The sequence below is a fragment of the Nyctibius grandis genome, chromosome 15 (assembly GCF_013368605.1).
Source record: "Nyctibius grandis isolate bNycGra1 chromosome 15, bNycGra1.pri, whole genome shotgun sequence".
Lineage (NCBI taxonomy): Eukaryota > Metazoa > Chordata > Aves > Nyctibiiformes > Nyctibiidae > Nyctibius > Nyctibius grandis.
The window spans coordinates 944,412-969,118 of NC_090672.1; the positions used below are offsets into that span (position 1 = coordinate 944,412).

Below are 24,707 nucleotides of genomic sequence, written 5' to 3' on the forward strand. Positions count from 1 at the left end.
TACAGACTATTTAAAATGTGGAAAAATTGCTTCCCAATATTTTTGACAGAGAGAGACTGAGAACACACAGCATTGAATCATCAGGAAAATTGAAGATTTCCCCTGAACAACATTGGGATTTTACAGCAGAGGACTTGAAAGACCTTGGAGAAATTGGACGAGGCGCTTATGGTTCTGTCAACAAAATGGTCCACAAACCAAGTGGGCAAATTATGGCAGTTAAAGTAGGTGATGCCCATACTTACGTTTGTACTTCAGTCCATTAGGGATGAAATGTGATGGAGAATTAATGTTCTTCCATCGAACACCCATCTACTGCTCTTTTCTATTTATTTCTAGTGTAAAGGCTGCTATGTGCTGAAAATGCGTTGTATAATGGGCGTATTGTCAAGTGATTTGTGACACTCTCATAATTGCTTGTGCCCTTTTGAAAATGCCTGTCAGGAATCTACTGTTTTGAGGGGATCACATGTCTCTGGAGACTGATAATGGGGCATGGGCCTTTCACCTCTGGGTCACTGGTTCAGACACAGTCTAGGCTGGTGGTAGGCACAAGCTGACATCTAATAGCTTCTCGGTGTCTTTTGTGAAATAAGGTAGAGACTTAAAATTTGCTTTTTATATAAGCATGTGCCATGGTGTAGCCTCACCAGGAGGAGCTGAAATGGAGTGGACATCTTTTAGGGAGTGTTTTGCTCTTGCTTATGTGTGATGGAGTGTCTTGGCTTTGTGCTTGCCATGCTGGACCTGCTCTGGAGATGGAAAGCGTAGCAGTTTTCTGGACTGTCCATTTTCTACCTTATGCTACCCAAAAAACTCACCTTAAAACCAGAAACAATGTGCAACCTCATTCCCCAGCTGGGTGATATGGAGTAATCTTTGTCTTGCTGCAGCAGTGCTGCTCACTGGGCATCTTTGAGGAGCTGCTTGTCCATCGAGCTGAGTGAGGTGGGCAGCAGCCATTCTCTCTCTCGTCCTTCTCTTTGCTTGCTACTGGCTGCTAGCTAATGACATCGATCTTTTAACTCTGTTGAGGATATCAGCTGTAAGTGCTCCCATGGCTCACATGAAAGAGTAGAAGTGAGCTATGCAGGAGTTTGTGTTGCTTTCTTTTCCAACTCTCTCTGCCTTCTTTGGAACATTCCCTGATCTGATCTGGAAGCGTTCACTCCTGCTGGTCTCACGTGCCAGGTAGACAAGTCTCAGCCCCAGCTCTAGCTGCTGTGAATACAATTCACACTTGTCTCTAGTGTGTCAGGTTATTGGAGTAACCACCATCCTTTGATTTTCTCCAGTAAGTATTGACTTGCTCACCCCAGTGGGATCACTGGCCAGGTCTCAGTGTTTTGGATCACCGTGCAGTGGTGTTTCAACCTGGTTTTGAATCCCTAAAAGTCTCCAGTGGAGCTAGAGGCTGCCTGTAGCTAAAGGCTTGTTTCTTTTAGTTGCCTTTGGTGGAACTTGTAGATGGAGTTTGCAGATGACAGGTTGAAAACCACTTATGTATTGAAATGATGCCTGGGCACCCCCAGCTTCTCAAACCTAAGGTGTGTGGCCTGAGTAACTGTAGTTTTACTACTACAGTGATGACAGCTGTGGGTAGGAAAAAGGCATACTTATAGCTGAGTGCCTTTGTGATCTGAAGCTCTGCAGCAGGTACAGCTGTGCTGAGAAGAGCACTTTGTTGGATTAGCTAACATCACCGAGAAGGAGGTGCGTCTGCTGGCACAGAAATCCTGTGGTCCCAGACTGTGTTTGCACAAGGGATGTTCAGCATTGTAGGATAATCTTGTCAGCGTTGAGGGTCTGTGATGCAGGTACAGCTGCCATGTGGGAGGCAGAAGGCACCAATGCCGTGCTCTCGAAGCATGCAGTTGGAGATTACATGGCAGAGCCTGTTGAGCTGGCTTTCCCAAGGGAAGAGAGGTGGTCTGAGCCCCAGGGGGGTGCTGGGCTTGGGGGCTCGCTTTGAAACAAATAAAACCTGACAGGTTTACAGTGTGTAAACTTTGAAATGTCAAAGTTGTGGGCTGGGATGGTGCCACCTTCTCTTCTCTGAACCCACTCCCCTTGGACGGGCGTGTCTAGGCCTGCAGGAGAAGGAAGGTTGGTGGGTCTGGGCAACCACATCATTTCTGAAATGTTAGTGGCAAGGGCCTGTTCTGTTTGTCCCACTGGGGATAAAACACAAAATTGAGCAAAGGAAGACCTGTGGGTGGAACAGTTAAGTGAGGTCACCAAGGCAGCAGCAGCTATTCCACAGCTGGGATGGTGTAGTTATTTGAGATGAGGTTTCAGGATGGGGCTGAGCTTGGACTAGTGGCTCGTTCATCGCAAACTACTCAGCCTTTTCTTTCTCAGACTGCTGTTGCTTTTAGGGCAGCTGAGATTGTGCATTAATCTCCCTGCTCCTGCTTTATCTAGATCTGCCCTATGGGCCCTCTGTGTTTGGGGCTGTCCACCTCCTGCTCTCTCTGCCTTCCTCATGCCTATGGTGTCCTGACACCTTGCGGAGCTGTTGCCTTCTGAAGTCCCATCTCGCCACCTGTATTCAGGGAAACCAGCTACTTTCCATGGTCTCTCCTTGCTCTACAGGGCAGGAACTTAACTTGTTTTCTTCTCCTTCAGCATGATGCCCTTCTGCAAGAGAAGGCTGGGAAGGTTTAGAAGGGGGATGGTGGTTGGACAAGAAAACATGTCAGTCTAGCGATTTGAGATCTTGGCTACAATCTCAGTGACACCTGCTTGCAGCTCCGTGGTGTGGCACCATGCTGCATGCGGGGTATCAGGAACGCTGACCTGCAGCTAGCTGGTTTGCGAAGCCAATGTCTCTGGTGCTGCTGTCCCTCTCCTGTGCTTCCCCAAGAGCAACATCAGTGCAGCAGGCAAATCATCCTTGGAAGGACATTCAGCAGTAGAAAATAGCTTTATGGGGAGACCGCAAGCCAAAAGTTGTTGGCTCTTCTGTACTGATGAGTGAAACACAGAGATGGCTCCAGAAGCTGCTAATTAGATGCAGAGAAAATTGGTACAGGGGCCTCCCCCAGCTGCTTCTCCATCCTTCACCACCACTACCCAAATTTCTACTACCACTGCTGCAGATTTCCAGCACAGTCAGGTATCTTCCTACCCTACTACTTCTGGAAGGGCCAAGTCCTGTTTGCGGCTACAGGCTGCATCCCCTGTGGCTTGTCAGCCCCTTCTGCCGCAGACGGATTCAAATCCTCTTTGTTCTACAAGCATGATGCAGTTATATTGTAAAGACTGGGTGAAACCTTGCTCTTTCCCCCGTGCTGGAGTCTTCCTCTGGCTGATCCCAGCACCAAGGCAGCCTGGTGCCTCTGGGCCCTCGTACTGCTCACCTCTCAGCCTGAGCAGATGCGGCTGCCGGAGCTTACCCTCAAATCCTGTTTCCAGCTCCTTCCTCTGGGTTTTTCTAGCCTCTCACGGCTTTGCATAAGGAACAGTCCACATTGAAGTGTGGTTTAGCTTAGCCTTCTGCTTTCTCCCTGCTTGGTGTGTGTGGCACCAGTGCCGCAGGGCACCCCGCGCTCCCCGAGCACAGCCTTTTTGCTACGCGTCCTGTCTCTATTTCTTACCACTGCAGGAAAATAATTCCTGAGTGCTGAAATATCACTGAAATAACTTGAGATCTGCAGGTGGAGGCACCATTTTCTTTAATTTTTCCCTTTTATGCATTTTGGCCTCATCAACCAACATATGGGTCCTGGCAGATGTAATCCTGGCACCTTCAATGAGGGTGTCTAGCTGCTCGCACGGGCAGGGCTGCCAGGCCTCTGGATGAGTCAGAAAGCTCATCCAGAAATCATCACAGAAATCTGTGCTCGAGCGTCAGCAGCAAAGGAGGAAAATGAGCCTCGTCGTGTTGCTGGTGTGAAACCACTGCAGCAAAGCTTGAGCTGGCAGAGCATTGCTGGGGAGAGGCTGGGATGATGAGCTCTTGTCCCCAGTCCTGCTCCTCCCTCTCCTTCAGCCTTTGTCATTCTGTGCCTCTGTGAATACCTATAAATAACAAAAAGACGTTATGTGCCTCTTCAGGAACAGGCTGGAGGCCGGAGCGGGTTGGTTTCAGAGGCAGACACTTGCAGTCTTTGGTGCAGTGCTTTTGCATCCCTTACCTGTTCTGCCAGAGAGAGCCTCTTCCTAGAGCCATCAGGAGAGGATAAAGGAAAGAGGAATCCAACTCAGAGGATTTTTGTTCAAACCTTTCTCGTTTTTGCCCCTGGAAAATGTTGTATTATGTTTTCCAAATCTTAATAAAAGACAATCTTCTTATTCATTAGGTCCCTTCCTGTCTCAGATCTTCCTAGAGATGCAAAGTCCCTGTTTGCTCTGGGTCAGCTGGCGTTGCGGTCTTCCTCTCACTGAAAAAAAAACCTATTCATTTTCTTGAGGATTTATTGGCATGTGAGGTCAAAACTCATCCAGGTGGGAAAGAGAACAGCCCAATTTTGTCCAGTGCCAGCTCTGTCTCTGCAAATTCACAATTGCAAGGCCAGTTTGTACATTAACTCCTCACCTCCTTGGCAGGTTTATCGTCTGGGCTCCTTGTTTTCCTTGAAGACCTGCTCTAGCCATCATTTGCCTGCACCACCAGCACCAGCTCTCTGCGATATTGCCTAGTCTGGCTTCCAGTTCTACCCAGTGTCCTTTGACTTTGCTTCTGGTTTCTTGTTTTCTCTTTAGTCTGTTTTTGTCCAGTCTGTGGCAGTTTATAAGTGACTTATGAATAATCTCCTGGGCTGCTTCGCTCTGCGGAGAGCCCTGGTCCCTCTCAGGATCTGCTCCAATGCCGTCACTCCTGGTTTTATCCTAGAGGCTTCACAGCATGTACTGTGGGTCTCCAGCCCCCTTTTGTCTTTGCCCTCCAGCATCACCACGTGGTGGTGTCCCAGTTGCTCTGGGGGGTTGTGCGTCTTGTTTCATGAGGGTACCACAAATTCAAGGAACAGGACTGTCCTTGGCACATGGGAGGAACCGTAGAGGAGCCACATTTTATTTGGGTGAAATGGTTTTCTTGGGAAGCTCCCCCAGCAGCTGGGAGGTTTCTTTCTGTCTTGAGGTTTCCCTCTGGCACTGGTGATAATGCACACAAAAAAGGGGCTTTAAAAGATCTTAGACATACTTGTTTTTTCTAAACTGATGTAAAAATACATAAATGAAAAAAAGCCCAAACTGGAACGAAAGCTGGAGAGTGTTCTCCTTGTTGGAGCAGGACACTCTGCTTTCTACTTGTAATACCTGGTGTGGGTTTTATTAGCCAGGGTACTTGAAAAGGCCTCTTGAAGGCTAGAACAGTTTGTTATTTGAAGAGTTCACAAGATAAATAAATGAGTATTTAAAATAAGCAACCTTTAATCTGTTAGGCGGTGCCTGTGTGGGTCAGGAGCCCGAGCATGGCAGTGATGTCCTGAGCCCGCAGGCAGCTGGCAGGAGCCCTCCCCTCCCACTCCTCCCCTTCAGCCCCCCTAGCCCCAGGGGCCAGGCAGGCCCTTTCAGCCCCACAGCAGAGAACACCTCCAACATTTAGCGTTCAGTAATAGCAGCTTCTGCCTATTTCTTTTTAGCCAGTTCAACTGGCTGAAAAGTAGACCATCAAGAGACAAGTAGAGCGGTTTGTGCTCTGGTTGACCTTCAAGCTTCTTGTCATGGCCCCACAGAAATGCCTTGCACCTCTTTTTAATTGAATTATTTTTTCTGTCAGAAATAGTTACACCTAGGAGAGTAAGCCAGCTGGGGAGAGGGCATTTTTGTCCACAGTCCTTGTGTTTGTTTTTCCCCCACCACAAAAGATGTAGTGATTTTTCAGCCATATACCAGAATTGTCTGTATCTTCCAATATCTATTGTATAAATCAGCCTAACTGATTTAATCCCACACTGCAATATTGCCTAGTCTAGTCTCCAGTTCCAACCAATATCCTCAGATATTGTTGCTGGTTTCTTGTTTTCTCTTTAGTCTAGCAGCCTTTTTGACCAGACTACAGGTGGTCTTCCCCTCCTTCTACTCTAAACTTGTCCTAAGAAAATCAGAAGCAATTTCAACATCAGCTGGGTAATCAGAGAAGCTGGCCACGGTGCTGGTTTAGAGATACATAAAATTCAGCGGAATGTCAAGCCTATGAGGTGTCCATAAAAGATCTGGGTTCTTCCTGGAGAAGCCAATAAACTGCAGAGCCATTTCTTGTTCAGAGCACAGTGCCTCTTTCACATCATTTTGCCTTGTAGTCAGTGCTTACTCTCTCATCCATAGCTTTAGAACAGATGTTCATGCCTTTGGCTCTCACAGGTTTTCTCTGGTGGCAGTCTCACAGCTGAAATAGGTTGTGAAGTATCAGATATCCCTGAGCGCAGAAATTTAACTTTTATTTGTACCTCCGTAATCTATCCATCCTTACCTGGATGCCTGATAGCCCATAAAAGCCCACCAAAATGACATATTAGTGTATTAAGCTCAGTCAAGGGGCAAATTTCCCTGTCCTTCCAATTTCCCATATGACTTCTGAAGAGAAGTCTTGGGGCTTTTTGCAGGCTGGCTTTATTGCAAATCATCATTTCCATTCTTCCCACAATTAGGTACACCCTCCCAAGTTGACTCCTTATGGTTTATTGAGCAGAATTTTCTGTTTCACTCATCTGTTTGGGTAGCTGGCCGAGAGTTGGGGAAACCAGTGCTCCAAGCCCTGCTGGTAGTGCAGTGGGAAAGGCGTGGATGGGTAAGGGCTAGAAGGAAATGGTGAGAGCGAGCGAGGACCTTATAACAGGAGATGGGAAACTAGTTGTGATCAGTGGAAGACCTGACATACTTCTGTCAGCAGTAACTATGTTCCGGATGGGTAGGTAAATACTCTCGTCCTCAGCAGCGAGTGGGCAAACCCCTTTTTCCTGCTGGTTTGGTGTCCTCCGTCCCTGCCATCCCCAGGGAGCACCAGCCCTACGGTGACACCATCAAGCACTGCTGTGCTGTGCTTTCTGCTGCAGACACGTGTGAGCCCTGTACGCAGGACAGCACTGCGTTGTCTTTCAGCTCAAGGAGCTGAATTTCAGTTTGGTGTTTATAGCTTTTTTTTTTTCCTTTTCTTTCCTTTCCTTTTCTTTTTTTAACTGGTCGCTACCCACTGCACCTGAATCTTTTCGTGTGCGTATTGGGGCTGGGTGATGTCGCTTCTGTTTTGGATCTGGTTTCTGGGGTCTGTCTGGTTTTAGGTTTGAGAGCGGTCCAATCCACAGCCTAGCTTATCCTTTTGCTGTTGATGCTGCCCAGGGCATAGCTTCAGAGCTCTTGTTCCTGATATCAGAAAGCTTTGTCCTAACCTGGGTTTGTATTTAAAGGGCTGGAGAATTTTCTCCTGGAGGATTTAATGCAGTTTAAATTTGAGGCCAATAAGGAACCGTTAAAAATGAGACTTTTCATAAGCCTCTACTACAAAAAAACACTTTTTCCTTACGTGGCTTGTTTGACCATGTCAGTGACTACATGCAGTAGAGTGACCAGGCTGAGAGACGTAAGACCTGAAGCTAAGTCAGACCTGTCCATCCCCGTCTTAAATGGTGTCTTCAGGCTGTTGCCTCACCTTGTGTCTTCCTTCCCTGCCATCTCCCGTGTTCTTGGGGGAGTCTATCTGTGGGAGCTGCTGCAGTGTCTTGCACTCTGCCTTGGAGTTAGGTAGCAGATCATCATTACGGCTCATGTGCTATTTGGGTAGTGGCTGCTGTTGACTTCAGTCACCTTTTGCTGTTTCTTCCTTGTTTCACTGGTGAACATTCGTTCCTTAGCTGGTGAACTGGGACTGCTGGCATGTAACAGACTCCCTGGTGTGCTCCAGCTAAACAAAGCCATCTTTTCCAGCCTGGGCTGACCCCAGCTCAGCGCTGTGCAGCATGCTGCTGCTGATAGTTTTCCCCTTCTCCTGAACTTGCCAGTCTCCAGCACTCTTGTATGAAGCCTCCCAATCTTGCATCATGTCCTTACCTTCACTCCCTGAAGTAGTGTTTGTTGGGGAGTCCATGCTGGCTTCTCAAGGTGTCCTTTGGCTCCTGTGTCTGGGTGCTCTGCATTATAGCCAACCCACTGTCTGTCCTCTGCGTCCTCTGCCAGCCCTTTCTCTTCCTCCCTGGGGAGATTGTGTTTGGAAAAAGGAGGAATCTTTAGGTTCAGTGTTGTTCTGGGGTGCTGTTAAAATCGCCTCCTCCATACGACATGTATTTCACATACTTTGCAGAGTTGGAGAAGTAACAGCAAAGAAGGAAATGTCAGAGGTGGGAGGAGATGCTCTCAGGGGAAGCTGTGGAGTTTGAAGAGCACGCTGCAGGAATGGGTGTGACAGGATCATGCAGATGCAAGGAGAATGCAGCGGGGGCTGGGGAGGCTCCCAGATGATCAGGAAAGAGGCTTTTTGGAGACAGAGAGGTGGAGTTGGCACAGAATGGAGATGTGAGTTACAGTATGGAGAAAAGCTCCTATTGATATTGCTCCTCACCAAAGAGATAAACTTTTCAGAGAAGTGGGTAGGATCTCAGTGAGAGACTAAACTGTTCCTCATAGGTCCCCCCATGGTGGCTTTGTCATCCATCATCTTCTGTGGAGGTCAGAGCAATGGCTTTATCGTTTCACGTGGTGCTGATGGTGTGCCACCTAGAAAGAGACATTCAATCTGTTCAGCCTTTGATATCTCAGCAGGGGTTTGTAGAACTTCATATGGTGTAGACATAAGACAAAGAATAATAAAACTTGTCAGGCTTTCTTCAATGATGTGACTGAACTTCTGTGAAACAGTCTTGAACCAGTGACCTAGAGGTGAAGATTTTTAGTTTCATCACTAGTCCGTTGAGCCATCTTCTTGCTCTGTTTGCGACTACAAAATCCCACCCGCTCAGTGGCATCTTAGGGTGTGGATGTTACAGGTTATGGGTGTGCTGGGCAAGTCACTTGCCAGTTTTCCCAAGTACTCTAGAATTCACTGGGAGGGAGAAGGGCAATATGAACATGACAATTACTGATCTAGGCCGAACTAGAGCTACTAGAACATTAAGAACAAGTGGTGAAATACCAAAATATCAGGATACACCAAAGGTAAGGAAAATTATAGTGTCGATACAGTCCTCATTTTGTGTGGGTCAACACAAAATAGTCTTAAGGTACATAATCATGCACTGTTTCTCAAATGGTGCAACATGATTGGCCAACCTTGGAAGTACCTTCATATACTTAGCCTTGTGCTTGCTAATGCGTGTGGTCTTGATGCCACCAGCAGTTGCCCACGGTGCAGTAGTGTCAGTAGGAGTGGGTGCTGGTATCTTGTAGATTTTTTCCCACAATCTTAAGTAATTTTTCGTTCTTGGATAGCCAAGTAGTTTTTCTCCTCAAGGAGGGTCCAGGCTACCTCTGTTGCGTTGGACTTCTTGCCAAATATTTTTTCTTGTTTTTTTAATGATTTTTCAACATGAGTCACACCTTCAGGATCACAATTTTCCTCACCTGTGATTTAGGGAATGCATTAATTAATGCAAGATGTTAAATATGTCTGTAAAATCACATGAAAAGCTGTGGATGGTCTTCTCCATCCTTTGTTTAACAAGCTTCATGTTTGAACATGTACAGTTTTCTATTTTCAAAATTGTGTTGTTCTTTGAAGCCCAAATCAGACTTTTCTTTATATATAGTGTATATATAAAGTGTAGTGTGTGTATACATATATATATATCTTTATATACACATAGTCTGTGTGTGTGTATATATATTAAAAAATATCTTTTATATAATGTTCATGTTCCCTTGGCCAGTACTAGGTAAAGAATTGTTAGTTTTATGAGAAGAGCTCACAGGACTGTTGCCCCCACCATTAGCATTACCAGAGCAATGTGTTCCCTTGGTGATGTGATGGTCCCTTTTCACCGTGCCAGCCATGGTGGAGGCATAGTGCAAGAAGCCTTTTTGTCTTCTGTGCTTGTCTTAGAAATTTTAAACATAATGTTCCTTGGTTAGATTTCAAAACAGCCTTCAAGCCCCATCCAACATGGCTAAGAACTGTGTGGGAATGTGTTTTGAAATGAAAGCTGGAATATGTTGTTTTGCTGTAGTTTTCAATGCTCTTTAACTTCATTTTGACATTTCATCTGAAAATGCTGATGCTCGTGAGAGGTCTGGGGATTTTATACTCTGAGTTAAATGGCTTTAGGGGTTTTCAGTTATATTTCTTATTTGAGAGCACAGCTTAATTCTCTAGAGTGTGTTTGAGCATGCCTTGGGGATTGCCTGCTCAGCCTTGGGTTTGGGGTCCCTGGCATGTTTCTCCAGAAGTGGGTCTGAGGATACAGTAATGGCATGTAAGTGATAAAGTCTCTGCCACTCTTCCTCTTTCAGAGAATTCGGTCGACAGTGGATGAAAAAGAACAGAAGCAGCTTCTGATGGACCTTGATGTAGTAATGCGAAGCAGTGACTGCCCATATATTGTACAGTTTTATGGCGCGCTCTTCAGAGAGGTGGGCACTCCAAACTTGCTTCATTCATAGCAGAGTTTGGTTTTTACCTTTTTTTTTTTCCTTTGCAGTTTCCAACTTGCAATAAGGAGGAGAAAGTTAATTTATGTTAGGTTTTTTAGCTCTCTACTTTTAATAAAGGGTATTGAACCAGGAGACCCAGACGTCTGGGTGCTGCTGAGCACAAACATGCTATTCCCTGTTGTTATGTCTCTTTGCCTATTTCAGTCTCCTCCTTTCCTGCTTTTCCTCTCCCTCGATGAGCTCTGGGTCTGTGGCTCCCCCATGCAGAGTGTGTGCTGCCGGGCTGGGCGCAGCTCTGCAGCACAGCGCTTGGACGCAGGTGTGGTTTATGTCAGTGGCTGTGAGGTGCGACCATGTGGAGGACCTGTATCCCTGTGATGAAGGGGGCCGCTGTGATAGTAGTCCCAGCTCCCCATGAGGTCATCTGATGTACATATGTATGTACATATCCAGGCTGTGTCAGAGCCCAGATTGACATACATCTGCCCCGAAGTGGTATGTACCTGCAGGTGCATAAGGGCAACCGTGCTGGGTTGGACCAGAATTCCTAGTGGGGTGTTCTGTCTCTGGCAATGGCCCACAGGATCTGCTTGCAGAAGCGTGTGTGATACTTTGCCATAGCCTTCAGTTATATGCAGCTGAGTGTCTTTGGAGCTAGATGTGCTGAGTGATTCTCACTGGAATTCTTTTCCATGAAAGTGTTCCATTTCCCCTTGAATACATGTACATTTTTTGTATCAATGGTGCTCCCCGAGAGGCACTTCCCTTGGTTGTCCACCCCTCGTTTGAAGGCCCATCACCTTGATTCATTTTGAATTTTCATCCTGCTGTTTTGAGTGGTGCCTCTAATGCATCCCCTAGTTTTTGTATTTGAAGAGGCGGTAAACAGTTGAACTTTATCCATCCTCTCCGGGCCGCTGAGGATTTTACGGACAGTTGCCATGTTCCCCCTCTATCATGTCTTACCGAGCCTGATAAGTGCCAGCCTTTATCATACAGAACCCCTTCCAGACCTTTGATCATATTTCTTGCTGTTCTTTGCCTCTTTTCCAGTTCTACTCTGTCCTTTTGGGACAGAGACCAAAATTGCATGACTGTTCTTGAAAGGAGCAATATCTGCAATAGCTAGCCTAGGGGCTGTAATTTTGCTTGGCCCTTTTATGCACATAGATAGCGTGTGCTGTGGAGTGGGTTATTCAACGTGATGCTTCCATGGGTGCTTCCAAGTGAAGAACAGAATTAGAGCTTTGAAAGCTATGTCAGCTGACCACGGTTAATCCTGACGTACTTTAGGTGTTCATGGCCGGGAATATGATGTTAATCACCGCACATTTGTGACTGTTTTAGCGTCTACTTATTGTAATTTAAGGTAAATATTATGCTGCAGGGCCACAGAAGTTATCCCCTGTCTCCTTGTGCTTTGCCCAGGCACTCCCATTGCTATCTAGCTTCGAATGACCAGTAAAAACAGTTGGGAAGCTGGCCTTCTCCCTGCAGCCTGGACAGTGCCGTGGTTGGAGGCCAGTCGTCAGTCAGAGCCGAGTCTGTTCAGTACAGGCTCAAGAAGAGGAAGACAGCGCTGGTGAGCAGCATGGGATTGCAAGCGTTTGCTCCATTTGCAAGAATAAGAGTTTTGGAGAAGATGAATATCAAAACCTGACTCCTGCATCCCCATCCTCCAGAGAGCAGCAGCTCCTGCAGCTCTCCTGCAGGTGGGGATTATTCCCCTTCCTGTAGTTGCTCTGGTGTTGAAGCTGGCACAATGTAGGGGGATAGACTCGTAGCCTTGCCTGTTTTCCACTACTTCAGTACAAATCCAGTATGCCTACTCAGGGGAAGAAGGAAAAGAGAGACCTATTGGCCACTGGTCATCTTTGCACGTTATCGGGCATAGCAGCCTGTGCAGAGTCTTTTGGGGCTTTACTGGGAAACTGTTAGAGAAGGAAGGTCAATGTTGTAGTCAAAGCCCAAAACTGGGACTGAATATTCAATTCCTGCTTCTAGCGAGTCTGCCTCTGTAATTTTGCCAGGTCACTCCTCTGGCTTTAAATCTTAGTCTCTAAAATAAGGGTAATAATGCTCTGCTTTTTCTTATTTGTTTGAACATGAAGCCATTTTGGGCCAGGAGACATTGTCCATGTTCACACGGTACAAGCTCCTACCAAGTGTGGAGCCTCAGCCTTGGCTGACTATTTCCAGCTGTGCTGCAATACAGGTGATAAGGCTGCCAGCTGTTGTAGAGAAAAGTTGCAGGGTAAGATGGTATCTTGCCAGATACTGATGAGCGACATGTTCAGAGCTGTGTAAGCCTGTCCCCTCGCTGCAGGCACATCCCAGGATGTAAGTATAAATACATAAATAGTATAAAAACCTACCTTGATCAGCACCCAAATGTCAGCCTGGCTTCTGCTGCACTGTTTGTCTTGTCAAAAAATCCTGTCCCTCTGCAGCCAGGCAGGGCTCCTTGGGTGCTCCATCTGGGAAAGGTTTCAGTAAGGTCACTCTGGGTTATATTCTGTTGGTCCCTGGGATCCCCTTTTCCCCCACCCTCAGCATCAATGGTATTTGCAACCTTCCTCTCTCCTTGGTCCCTTGCTGCCAAGGTGATGTTCCAAGTCACACACCTCAAAGGTACACAGGGTGGTCTGGTATGCGCGGATAAGATTTTCTGTCTTGTCATATTAATTACATGTTCTAATATTAATTACATACTTTAAAGCTAGGAAACTATGACAGCAGAGAAGCACAGAAAGGGAAAAAAAGAATTTCACCAGTATGTTTGAACCTGTATCACCCCCCCAGCTCTGCTTAGCAGATCTGTTCCCAAACAGCGGTAAACGATCCAGGTCGCTGCTGCACCATCCCCTGGAGTATAAGAGCACATGGGATGTTACTAAAGACTGAACCTCTCTCAGGAAGTCCTACAGCAAAACATGTGTAAACAAAGCTCTTCGTTCCAGCGTTTCAAGGTGGAAAGTAAGGAAATAAGTTCCAGAAGGCCTCTTGGGACTGCCTGCTCTGAGCCAGGATTCAGATTCCCAGGGATGGATGGAGCTGCAGATGGGAAGTCTTCTGTCTGCTCCTAAATGCTGAAGGGCTTCAATTTGAGCCTCTTTAGAGGAGCTTAAATGTTGAGTAGGCAGCTCTCACAGTCAGCTGATTGACGAGAAGGTTATAGCAGCTTCAGGAAGAGCAGCAGAGCAGCTGGGCTGTGTTGAAAGGCAGGCAGCCTTTCTGGAAGAGTGAGCTGTTCGTACAGAGAACTAGAGCAAAGCTCTTGGATCCTGGCAGTTTGGGGAGTGAGAGCACTAAACCAAATTGGACAAAACTGTTCCAGGACTTATTTTGAAGACGAACAAGTATCCCAGCTTGCAATTAGGAAAGTAACTGTAAACAGGCAAGTGACTATGGCAGCCTCCACCAGTATGAAAAGTTTGATTTGGAAAGGCAAAAAATGCTGCACCGAACTTTTCCCCTAGTCATATTCTGTCTTACTTGTTCAGCAAGTATTTTCTGGTAGGGAAACTCTTCTCTGGGAACTGGTCCTGCTTGTCCCTCAGCAGGCAGCACTGAACACATACTGTTTGCTTCTTGTTCTTTAATCATATGGGAGATCCTTCTGTTATTTTGTGTGTCTGTGTATATAATGTAATGTGTAACTGCAAAAACTACACGTTGATTGCCAGGTACGGGACTTTGCTTGAGTTTATCGGCACCCATTAGCTGAGATTAAATTGCCTGTTTAATGAAACAGGAGCAAAGCTGAAAAAGTAGAAGACATCATTTCAGCCTTTGCATGGAATAAGGGGCTCCATTGCACTAACACCAGATAGCGCACGTGCTGGAGTCAGGTCCCCCATGGGACAGCACTCTGCTCACTCCTGCTCTTGTTGATGAAGCTGTGACCTTCATGTCACCGTGTTGCACCTCCTGGTGATGTCACAGCATCCTTCATGCTGCTAGTGCAGCTGTTGAGCAGACTGCTTTATTACTTGGTTCTCTAATGATCCTAGGTAGAAAAAATCAACTTTTTTTTTCAATAACAGAAAGAATCCCCAAGCATTGACGTTGTAATGTTCTGGCAGTTGAAATGCTTTTCATGTCCATAGCCTGATTTCTTAACAGGAGAGAGAAGAAAGTTGCATCTAGTAAAGGCTGGAGAATGAAGAGAATTAGAAAGAGAAAGGCCTGAAGGAAAGTCCAGAAGGAGTACTTATACCCCTGGCTATATTTGGAGGCTGATGAGTTGTAAAATCATCAAATCATAGAATGGTTTGGGTTGGAAGGGACCTTCAAAGGTCATCGAATTCAACACCCCTGCCATGGGCAGGGACACCTTCCACTAGACCAGGTTGCTCCAAGCCCCATCCAACCTGGCCTTGAACACTACCAGGAAAGGAACATCCACAGCTTCTCTGGGCAACCTGTTCCAGTGTCTCACCACCCTCTTTGTAAAAGATTTCTTCCTTATGTCCAAGCTAAATCTACCCTCTTCCGGTTTAAAGCCATTGCTCCTTGTCCTGTCACTACAAACCCTGATAAAAAGTGTCTCTCCGTGTTTCTTATAAGCCCCCTTTATATATTGAAAGGCTGCAGTAAGGTCTCCCCAGAGCCTTCTCTTCTTCAGGCTGAACAACCCCCAACTCTGTCAGCCTTTCCTTATAGGAGAGATGTTCCAGCCCTCAGATCATTTTGGTGGCCTCCTCTGGACCCACTCTAACAGGTTGATGTCTTTCTTCTGCTGGGACCTCAGAGCTGGATGCAGTGCTCCAGGTGGCATCTCACCAGAGTGGAGTAGAGGGGGAAGTTTACCTCCCTTGACCTGCTGGCCACACTCCTTTTTAGGCAGCCCAGGATACGGTTGGCCTTCTGGGCTACAAGCACACGTTACCGGCTCATGTCTAATTTTTCATCCACCACTATCCCCAAGTCCTTCTCTGCAGGGCTGTTCTCAATGCCTTCATCTCCCAGTCCTTCTTTATACTGGTGAGTGCCCTGATCCAGGTTCAGGATCTCGCACTTGGCCTTGTTGAACTTCATGAGGTTCACCCTGGTGCCATGAAGCCGTATGGCGCCAGTGAGAGCCCTGACTCCTGCAAACACACACAAAGCTTTCCACATCAGTCATCAGAGATGCTGTTTTGAAGAGGGTCTGATTACTCATGTCCATTTGTTACCTCTGAAAGCAGTATTTGCTAGGTGGGGGAGAAAAAAAGATGATTAATAGGGTTTCTGCAAAGATTTCACTGGAGTCACTTTCTTCTAGTGAGAAGAGAGGAGTGTTGGGCTGAGCCATAGGACTGCACTGGGCAACCCTGAGACCTTTTGCCCCGAGTGTTGCTGTTCGGAGGGTTTTTAGGTCTGAGAAAAAAAACAATCTTCTTTTAATGCATGTCTGCTGGAAACTTTGCAGGTAATCTAGTTTGAGACAGTACCTGTAAGGCTGGGAATGTTTGATTAGTTATCATGATCACACTAATTGCTCTTTCAAAGTAACTATTCCTGTTACTCTTCTTCTCAAGAGGAGAAAAGAAAAAAAAGCCTTGTCTGACTTGGAATCTCAGCAGTGACTCCTACACAGTGCGAGTGTAGCTGAGCCAAGTTTAAACCGACAAGCTCAATAGTTGACAACATTATACAATGAAAAATTCATGGCAAGTTGCAAAACATGCCCAGGAAGGCAGGTAAATTAGCTCATGGGGAGCTTCTGCTGGTACGAGAGAAGAGCTAGTATGGATATGTCAGTAAGAGCTAGTATGGACGTGTCAGTAGCACAGTGCTGACATTGGTGTGAATTGTGGACATATCCTTGGTCAGTTGGTACAAGGTGTTTGCTCTCTTTGCCATTGATGCACAATACCCTGTTTCTATGGAAATCTTTGGCTGTGTTGACGTCGCTCAAAGCATCTGTCCCTGTGATCAGTCCCCAGTCTATAGGAAAAGTGTCCTCTGTATCTCATAAGGGTATGTGAGGGTGATGACATTCTTCATTCTCTCAGTACTGTAGATGCAACTTGCATAAAAAGTTGGTCACTCCCTGCAGTTGGCTAATGTGATAAGCCTTCAGTATCAGCATCACAGAATCAGAGAACGGTGGATGTTGGAAGGCGCCTCTGGAGGTCGCCTTCTTCAACTCCCATGCTCAAGCAGGGCTACCTAGGGCCACGTGCCCAGGGCCATGTCCAAATGGCTTTTGAGTATCTCCACGGATGGAGACTCTACAGCCTCCTTGGGCAACCTGTGCCAGTGCTCAGTCACTCTCACAGTGAAAAAGTGTTTCCTGATATTCAGAGGGAATCTTCTGTGTGTCATTTTGTGCCCGTTGCCTCTTGTCTTGTCACTGGGCACCACTGAAAAGAGCCTGGCTCTGTCTTCTATGCACCCTCCCCTCAGGTGTTTATATACATTAATGAGATCCCCCCTGAACCTTCTCCGGGCTGAAGAGTCTGGACTCTCTCCGCCTCGTCTCATAGGAGAGATGCTCTAGTCCCTTAGTCATCTCAGTGGCCCTTTGCTGGATTCTCTCCAGTATGTCCGTGTCTCTCTTGTACTGGGGAACACAGCACTGGACATAGCACAGTCCAGGTGCGGCCTCACCAGCGCTGAGTCGAGGGGAAGGATCCCCTCTGTCGATCTGCTGGCAGTGCTTTGCCTGATGCAGCCCAGGGTACCATTCACCTTCTTCACAGCAAGGGTACGTTGTTGGCTCATGGTCAACTTGGTGTCCACCAGGACTCCTAGGTCCTTTTCTGCCAGGCTGCGTTCCAGCTGGGTGGCATGTTTGTGATATGCTTAGTTGTCTACTGGGAACTAGGACACTGCATTCAGAAGCTGAAGCATCCCAGTTGCTGGTTAGGCAGTTTTTGTGTATGTCCTGGAGATGGGCAGCGATATTTTGAATGAAGTGTGCAGGGTGTTCCTTGACTTTTTTGGAATGCCTACAAGATGTGCATTAGCATCTGGTAGTTTAATACCCAGTGAGGACTAATACATTCTTTGGAAGAATAGCTCTAACTGGAAAATTGGAATGCTTCTTTCATCATGTTATAATCGGAAATCAACCTGACCTAGGAGCATAAATTAAAGAGAAACCTTCATTAAGATGGCTTTATCCTCGTAATTCACAATGAAGCAGAACTTTCCCGTGCACATCAGCACTTTTTTGCATTTGATCAGAAAGGCGGCTGGGTGACCGGTACCCAGTCCTCCCTGCCAGTCTTCCTTTTTGTTCTCAGTAAAATTCATCAGCTTTGCCTATAGGTGGGTCCTTTCAAGTCCCAGGAAGAAGAGATAAGAACCTGTAGAGTTTTGAATCTTGCCACCAGCCATAATGAACCTGCATAATTGAAAAGGTCTGTCATCTTTTGTCATTGATCTTGCTGACATGAATTCATATTGATCAGGTAGATTTTTGTATTGCCAGATCAATAAATGCCCACATCCAGGATTTCTATATGGCATATACTTTAGGAGACCCAAGTAAACCAAGTCTTTCCTTTGGTGCCTTTGATCGTGTACAGGGGGTTTTTATGGTTAAATAAACGTTGGATAGCAATTTATTGTACTTGTTTGAGTTTTCGGTAACACACACATGCCAGCCCCACAGATGCACAAAGGATGTTGTGAAGCTTTTGTTATGATAACGGCTCTAATAACGTTGCCTGTTGTTTCACTTTACTTTGCCTTTGCTGTATGGATGCAGCTGTTGTAACCTGGGCAGCTGCAGACACTTGCAATACTGGTGCGACTGCACATAAATACAAGGCTGCAGGTGGTCAGTAATATTCTGGTGTTCTTGAACAAATCCCGTCCCCTGCGTTCTCAGTGCAATAACATGGGAATATAGCGCAGTACCAATTTTTTATATGAAGCTGGTCAAAACAGAAGCAATGTTTTGAGTGATCCTGCAGCCAGTAGAACAAGTCTGTGTTTGCTTTCACTACAGATAGCTTGTAAGGGTCTGGTGTGGTTCCAGTGTCACTTGGTTTATGCACATCAGTAGCACTGAATCCACGTTGTTTTCTCTGAGCCACTCTCAATAATATGGAAGTGCCTCACCTGCACTTTGCATTTGTTGCCAGTGCTGAAAAGGGAAATTTTCTGCATGTGTTGCCTAATTTAATTCCTGCGGTTTAAATCTGGACAGGTCCTCAGCCAAATTCATCCATAGCCAATCTCCCATTCTCTGGCAGCCTAAGCTCACCTTTCTCCGTGCCTTCCGAAGCGCTGGTCGTGTCCTCTTCCCGCTGCACTGCACGTGCCTCTTTCACCGTCATGTCTCTGCTTCTGTGTCCAGCACAGCATCTTTTCGATCAGCCCCTTCTGCTTTCTGTTTTGGGTGAAATGTGTGTGTTCTGGGCTCGGACTTGTAACAGCCATTTCCCTTGGGTGAGTGACATTAGCTCCCGCTCTGCCTTCTGCTGCTGTAAAAAGCCTGGTGCCAAATGAGTAGCGTAGCATGGGGCTGCCCATGGCTCTGGACCCACAGCCTTCTATCCCACTGGTGGCTCAGCCCTTCCCAGGAAAGCAGATCCCCCCTTCTCAGAAGGGAGAGGTGCTCTCTATTGTAACCAGCCGGTCAAAAGAGGTGATCATCCCGCTGTATTCAGCGTTGGTGCAGCCTCACCTTGAATGCTGTGTGCAGTTCTGGGCCTCACAATTTAAGGATGTGAAGGTCCTTGAGTGTGTCCAGAGGAGGGGAGCAAAGCTGGTGAAAGGGCTGGAAGGAATGTCCTATGAGGAGCGGCTAAGGACTTTGAGCTTGTCTGCTTTGGAGAAAAGAAGGCTGGGGGCAGCCTCATCACTCATGACAGCTTCCTGAGGAGGGGAAGTGGAGAGGGAGGTGCTGGTCTCTTCTCCCTGGTATCCAGTGACAGGATGCATGGGAATGGTTCAAAGCTGCGCCAGGGAGGTGTAGACTAGACATGAGGAAGCATTTCTTTACCAAGAGGGTGTTCAAACACTGGAACAGGCTTCCTAGAGAGGTGGTCGATGCCCCAAGCCTGTCAGTGTTTTAATACGCTCTTGGACAATGCCCTTAATAATATGCATTAACTTTTGGTCAGCCCTGAAGTGGTCAGGCCATTGGACGAGATGATCATTGTAGGTCCCTTCCAGCTGAAATAGTCTATCCTATCCTATCCTATCCTATCCTATCCTATCCTATCCTATCCTATCCTATCCCATCCCATCCCATCCTATCCCATCCCTCTCAGAGCCAGCATCCCTCCTTTGGTAAGAGACAATGATAGATTCGCTGTCACTGAAGCAGCAGCATTCATAAGGCTGGTGGCATGTGGGATGCTTCCTGGCTACTTACTGTCTGTATTGCTGAAAACAGCCTTGCACATGTGTGAGCAGCCCAAGACCAAGCTGGGTGGCACCGCTGCCTCTGCTGATACCAGCGTGCAGTGTTTGACAGCACCTTTGCTGGTCACTTCTGTTCCTGCTAAACCAAGCATTTGGACTGGAGGCATCTTGGCAGATGTAGTTCCTTGGCTTGTGTTTCACAGGAGGTCATTCTGAGTGGCAGAAAACCCCTTTTTGGCCTTAAAACCTGTGGCTCTATAAGCTTTTCCCTCAGGTAAATATAACTCAAGAATTGCTCCTGACTCTCACGAGCACTGGGGATTGCTTCAGACAGAAGTGACTTGGGTGTGCAGGATGGGAGCATGGGGATTTGCCACACATCCAGCATGTCCGTACCCTGGGTTTTTCTCCTGATTTCGTTTCCATGTATTAACATAGAGTTTAGTTCATTTGTGTTTTGTCTGGTCGGGAAAAATCTACCTTCAGTAGGATAATTACTTGGGGAAGTTTCTTCTCTGTTTGTTGCTTCTTATATCACAGGAGTGTGCAGCTTAGTCGTAACCAGACAGGCATCCCGTGCTCTGACCCACCCAGGCAGCCCGGGGCAGCACTGCCTGCACGAGGTGCTGCTCCCTACACAAGTGTTTTAGGTGGTATTTAGCTGGGAGGAGACAACCAGACTAATCAACTCTGTTCTGCACTGAGCTTTTGACAGCTGATGGAGTTTTAACACTCATTGTGGTACAGCTTGTAGAAGATAAGTATGAGTATGTTGCTTCTGGTGAGGACAGGTCTAGTTCTAGTGGTTTAGTATTTCTAGCATTGAAGCGTTGCCTGAAGTGCATGAGTCTACAGAAACAGCTCATGCAAAGCCTTCTGTCCTCCTCAACTGGAGGTAAAATGTTCAAAACAATTGAAATGATAAGATCAATCCATGGCTAAGCTGTCCGTCACCGTGTGGTGACATATTAAAACAAATATTTGACATATTAAAACAAATGATGAAGTCCTTCTCTATTGTCGGGATCCATTATCTTCCCCAGCAAATCCATTGTGAGATGGTCGATTTACAGATCTCAGGAGGCCGTTTGATAAAAAGACATGTTATTCTCCTATAATAGTTAAGCTTAGCTTGGTTTAGCACAGATACTAGTATGTTTTACAATCTTCTGCATTTAAATTGTTTAACTGTAAGATGCAAATCAACAAAATCCCCCACATACTTGGGTTTATTTTCATTTTCTCTTGCTTAGATGCCATCTCTGAAGGTTGTGTGAAACGTCTTTTGTCTTCTGTAGGGTTGTCATAAACTGAAGGGATTTTTTTTTAGTCTTACTGTGCATGCTCATGTCTCATTGGGCCTGCAGCCTTCTGGAGAGCCAAACAATTTTTGAGGTGTGGATTTATCTAGGTTCAGGCATCTAAAATGTAATGTCAGGTCTGAGCTGGTCAGCTAGATTCCTCTGCTGGTGAATGGAGTGGAGGAGAGGTGCGTATAGGGGCCAGTCTTCCATTCCTAAAATTAATCAAGATCGGTTCCATCCTTCCTGTCAAATGCATGTTGCTGTTAATGTATTTTATTGGGTTCAAGGGGTCTCTTTATGCTCTCTGAATTTTTGTTTCTTGTTTTAGCTCGATAGTAACACAGATTCTTTTCTCTTTCCAGGGTGACTGTTGGATCTGTATGGAGCTCATGTCTACCTCGTTTGATAAGTTTTACAAATATGTATATAGTGTATTAGATGATGTTATTCCAGAAGAAATCCTAGGCAAAATCACTTTAGCTGTGAGTATTTTGTTAAACTTTTTTGTGTGTGTTTTTGAAGCTAATGTGAAAAATTCAGATCTCTCTCACTCACTTGTGAGAAAGCTGGTTGATCTGCGTGCAGCAGAACTGCTGCTCTTGTATTTCACCACGGCTTTAATGATCCTTGAGTATATTCTGACTTTCCCGTAGCATATTGCATGATGGAAAACAGGTCCTGGGGTCTGTAATCAGTTCATAAAGAGACCACAGGACCAGCCTCCTGCTCTGTCTGCTTGAATGTCGGCACCAACAGCATAGGCACCAGCCCCCTCCTCAGGGATCGCTTTGTGTACACTGGTGGTGGCATCAGTGGCAGCTGGGCACAGGTTGTCTCATCCTAAGGAAGGTGCCTAAAATAGATCAGCTTTGTCCCTTTCCCTTGTTTGTAAAGGAAACAAGGGACCGGGCATTTATAGCCAGGACACGTGAACCCCACCAAACAATTTGAGAGTAAGGGTTTGGTCTCAGTAAGTTGCCTACCCTCTCTCTCAACTCAGTGGGGAGGGGTTGGTGCCTCTGCACGGGATCTGAGTTCCCATCTTGTAGTGCCTTGGGTGGTGAAGTGAAGTGAGATGAACCTCACCCAGGGTATCTGAGTGCAGCCCTGCTACATGGAGCCCAGTAAAATTATCCTTGACTGTGCCCAAATGAACCCTTAGTTGTCTAAACACAAGGGCAAGTTTTCCCCCTGCAAAACAAAACTTTGGTTTTCAGCTGTGGAGGAGGCTGTGTTGAAAGATATCGTGAAACCTCTGTCCTGCTGCTGCCCGTAAAGATCTGTCGGGTCCGTTGGCTTTCTGCAGGGGATGCTGGGCCACTCCAGTCCAGAGAAACCTCTAGTAGCCTTGTGCAAAGGCTCCCAAAAGTACAAGTGGGTCTTCAGCACGTGGAGAACCTGATAATGTTTTCTTGACTTAACCTGGAAGTCCTGGCCCAATAAAAAATCAAGGCCAAGCCAAATGAATTAGTTCAGTGAGGCTGCTGGTAGATGGAAGGCTGCAGAAGTGAAGCACCTCGGGAGTAACGAGGGAAATGTGAGCGGATGCTGGAGCCGTGCCGTGTTGGTGACAGACGGGCAAACTGCCTCTGTATTGGCTTCAGCACGTGAATGCCACAGTAAACTGGTGTCCTGAGCTGTCAGAGTGATGGGGAGGTGCTCAGCAAGTCACAAACTATGGCCTCTTGGAAGGATATGGGCAACTTCTGCCCAGTGCTTGATATTGGGAGAAAACCATCTTCACTGTTCTTAGGGGCATCTTTATAAAATGTTGAGCCTACCTGGACCGGCTGCCACTTCCTACAGCTAAGAGGCTGCCTTGACAGCTCAGGCACTGTCACGTATTTAGGTGTTTATAGCCAGGACTGAAAATCCTGTCAAAGGCAGCCAGTGGCTGTTCTGCAGCCCATGGAATGCATCATCTTACCACCAACCAACTAAACGTATTACAGGCCAAAGCAAGGCTTGAGGCGTAGACGAGAGATGGCTGGGTAAGGTCTGTGTTTCCAGAGTAGTCTGCTTGGAGTTATATGTAATTCGGAGGGGGGGGTGGGGCGCGAAAAGGAGATCTTTTCTGCAAGGGTTTGCAGGGTAGTAGAGACATGCTGGCCCACATTTTGGCTCAGACAGACCTTTCAAGGTGTTTGCCCAACAAAGATAGTTTGGACAGAAACCTGAGATGAGTTTTGAAGCTCTCAGAGAGAGTTTCTCTACTTACCCTGTGCCGACAGCACACTGTGAAAGCGCACCAAGGCTTTAACTCTTAGCCAGGGAAATGGCCACCTCAGATGTTTCTGATGTGGGGGTGAGGGATGGACTGAGTAAGCTAAAATTTTCCATACCTGATCTGTGACCCACAACAGATCTGAGGATGTGAAGCCCAGCTGCGCTGTGCAGGAGGTCGTGGGCTGCTTGTCAAACACCACTCTCCTTCCTTCACATTACACCTGAAGGCAGCCCAGCCCCGGCAGCTCCTGAGGGAGGTCCTCTGCACAGACTGGCTTCAGGAACTGAGACAGGTTCTGACTAGATCTTGTGGTCTGAGGTTTGTTTCTGTCCACCTTTTTCTGGAAAACAAAGGAGGAATGGCGTTTAATAACTCTGGTATGAGAATACTGGCCCTGAGTATCTTAGACCTTGAAGGCCTCCAGGTTCGCAAGGTCTACATGCGCACTGCCCTGGTAGCCTCATTGTGTGCAAGTGGGGTATGTGCTGCAGCTCACAGCTCGGTATGCTCCACCAACCCTTCATTTCGTGTTAGAGCTCTTTTACCCCAGGTTGAAGAGCTGTGAGCTTCTGCTTCACCTACTTGAAGGTGGGGGCAGAAGCTTCTGGCAGGGCCAGCTAGCATTTAAACCAACACTGAGTCACTAAGTCCAGCAGGCTTGCTGAAGCTCAGGTCCAAGGAGGCCATCTAGTCTCATTCCGCTATGGGCCTGCCTAAAAATCAGTTGATGCTTTGTTCAGAGAGAAGTAGTAGCTTCTGCTGCTGGAGCAGAACCCTGTGCTGGAGGAGCAAGGTGGGCGGCGAGGAGGAGACAGCACTTCAGCTGCCCCAAAGCCTGCTAGAGCTTCTAATTACCTAAACACTCGAACACGGGCTTGTGTGAGCAGGAAGGACCAGTCTTTTGGGAGTTGTTCCTCGGTGCTGGACTTCGTCCTTAGAGTCGCACAGCTCCAGAGCGCTTTGCAGCACAACGTGAACACCTTCTTGCCACCATCTTCAAGGCGGGCTTTCGGCCATTGGTTTCCATGGTCTTTTTAGCAGAAGCGTAATGAATTAAAATTGTGAACTTTCAGGGGTTTTTTAAATTGTCCTGTGAAATCAGGCTCCCTAAGTGTCTCTTCCATTTAATGGTGAATGGTTACAACAGAACAGCCCCCTCAGCTGCTCCCCACACTGCTGCTGCTCAGCCAGTGGAATGGCAACAGTCGTTACCTACTGAAAAAGTACAGCATAGGGCTTGAAATAAGTTATTACTGAAGATAATTTACATCAGAAATTGCTTGACTTCCCCTCTTGCTCCCCTCTCCCAGAGTGTGATCTTTCCAGGTTATAGCAAGTGGTAT

The 24,707-nt window shown here is 46.8% G+C and overlaps 1 protein-coding gene across 1 annotated transcript in view; it reads left to right on the forward strand.

Moving 5' to 3' along the window:
* MAP2K4 (mitogen-activated protein kinase kinase 4) overlaps positions 1 to 24,707 on the forward strand; it is a 110,256-nt gene that overhangs the window by 65,339 nt on the left and 20,210 nt on the right. The window contains exons 3-5 of the mRNA XM_068413315.1: positions 50 to 224; positions 10,384 to 10,503; positions 21,500 to 21,619. Of these exons, the coding sequence (XP_068269416.1) occupies positions 50 to 224; positions 10,384 to 10,503; positions 21,500 to 21,619 (415 nt within the window). The remainder of the gene's footprint in view (positions 1 to 49; positions 225 to 10,383; positions 10,504 to 21,499; positions 21,620 to 24,707) is intronic.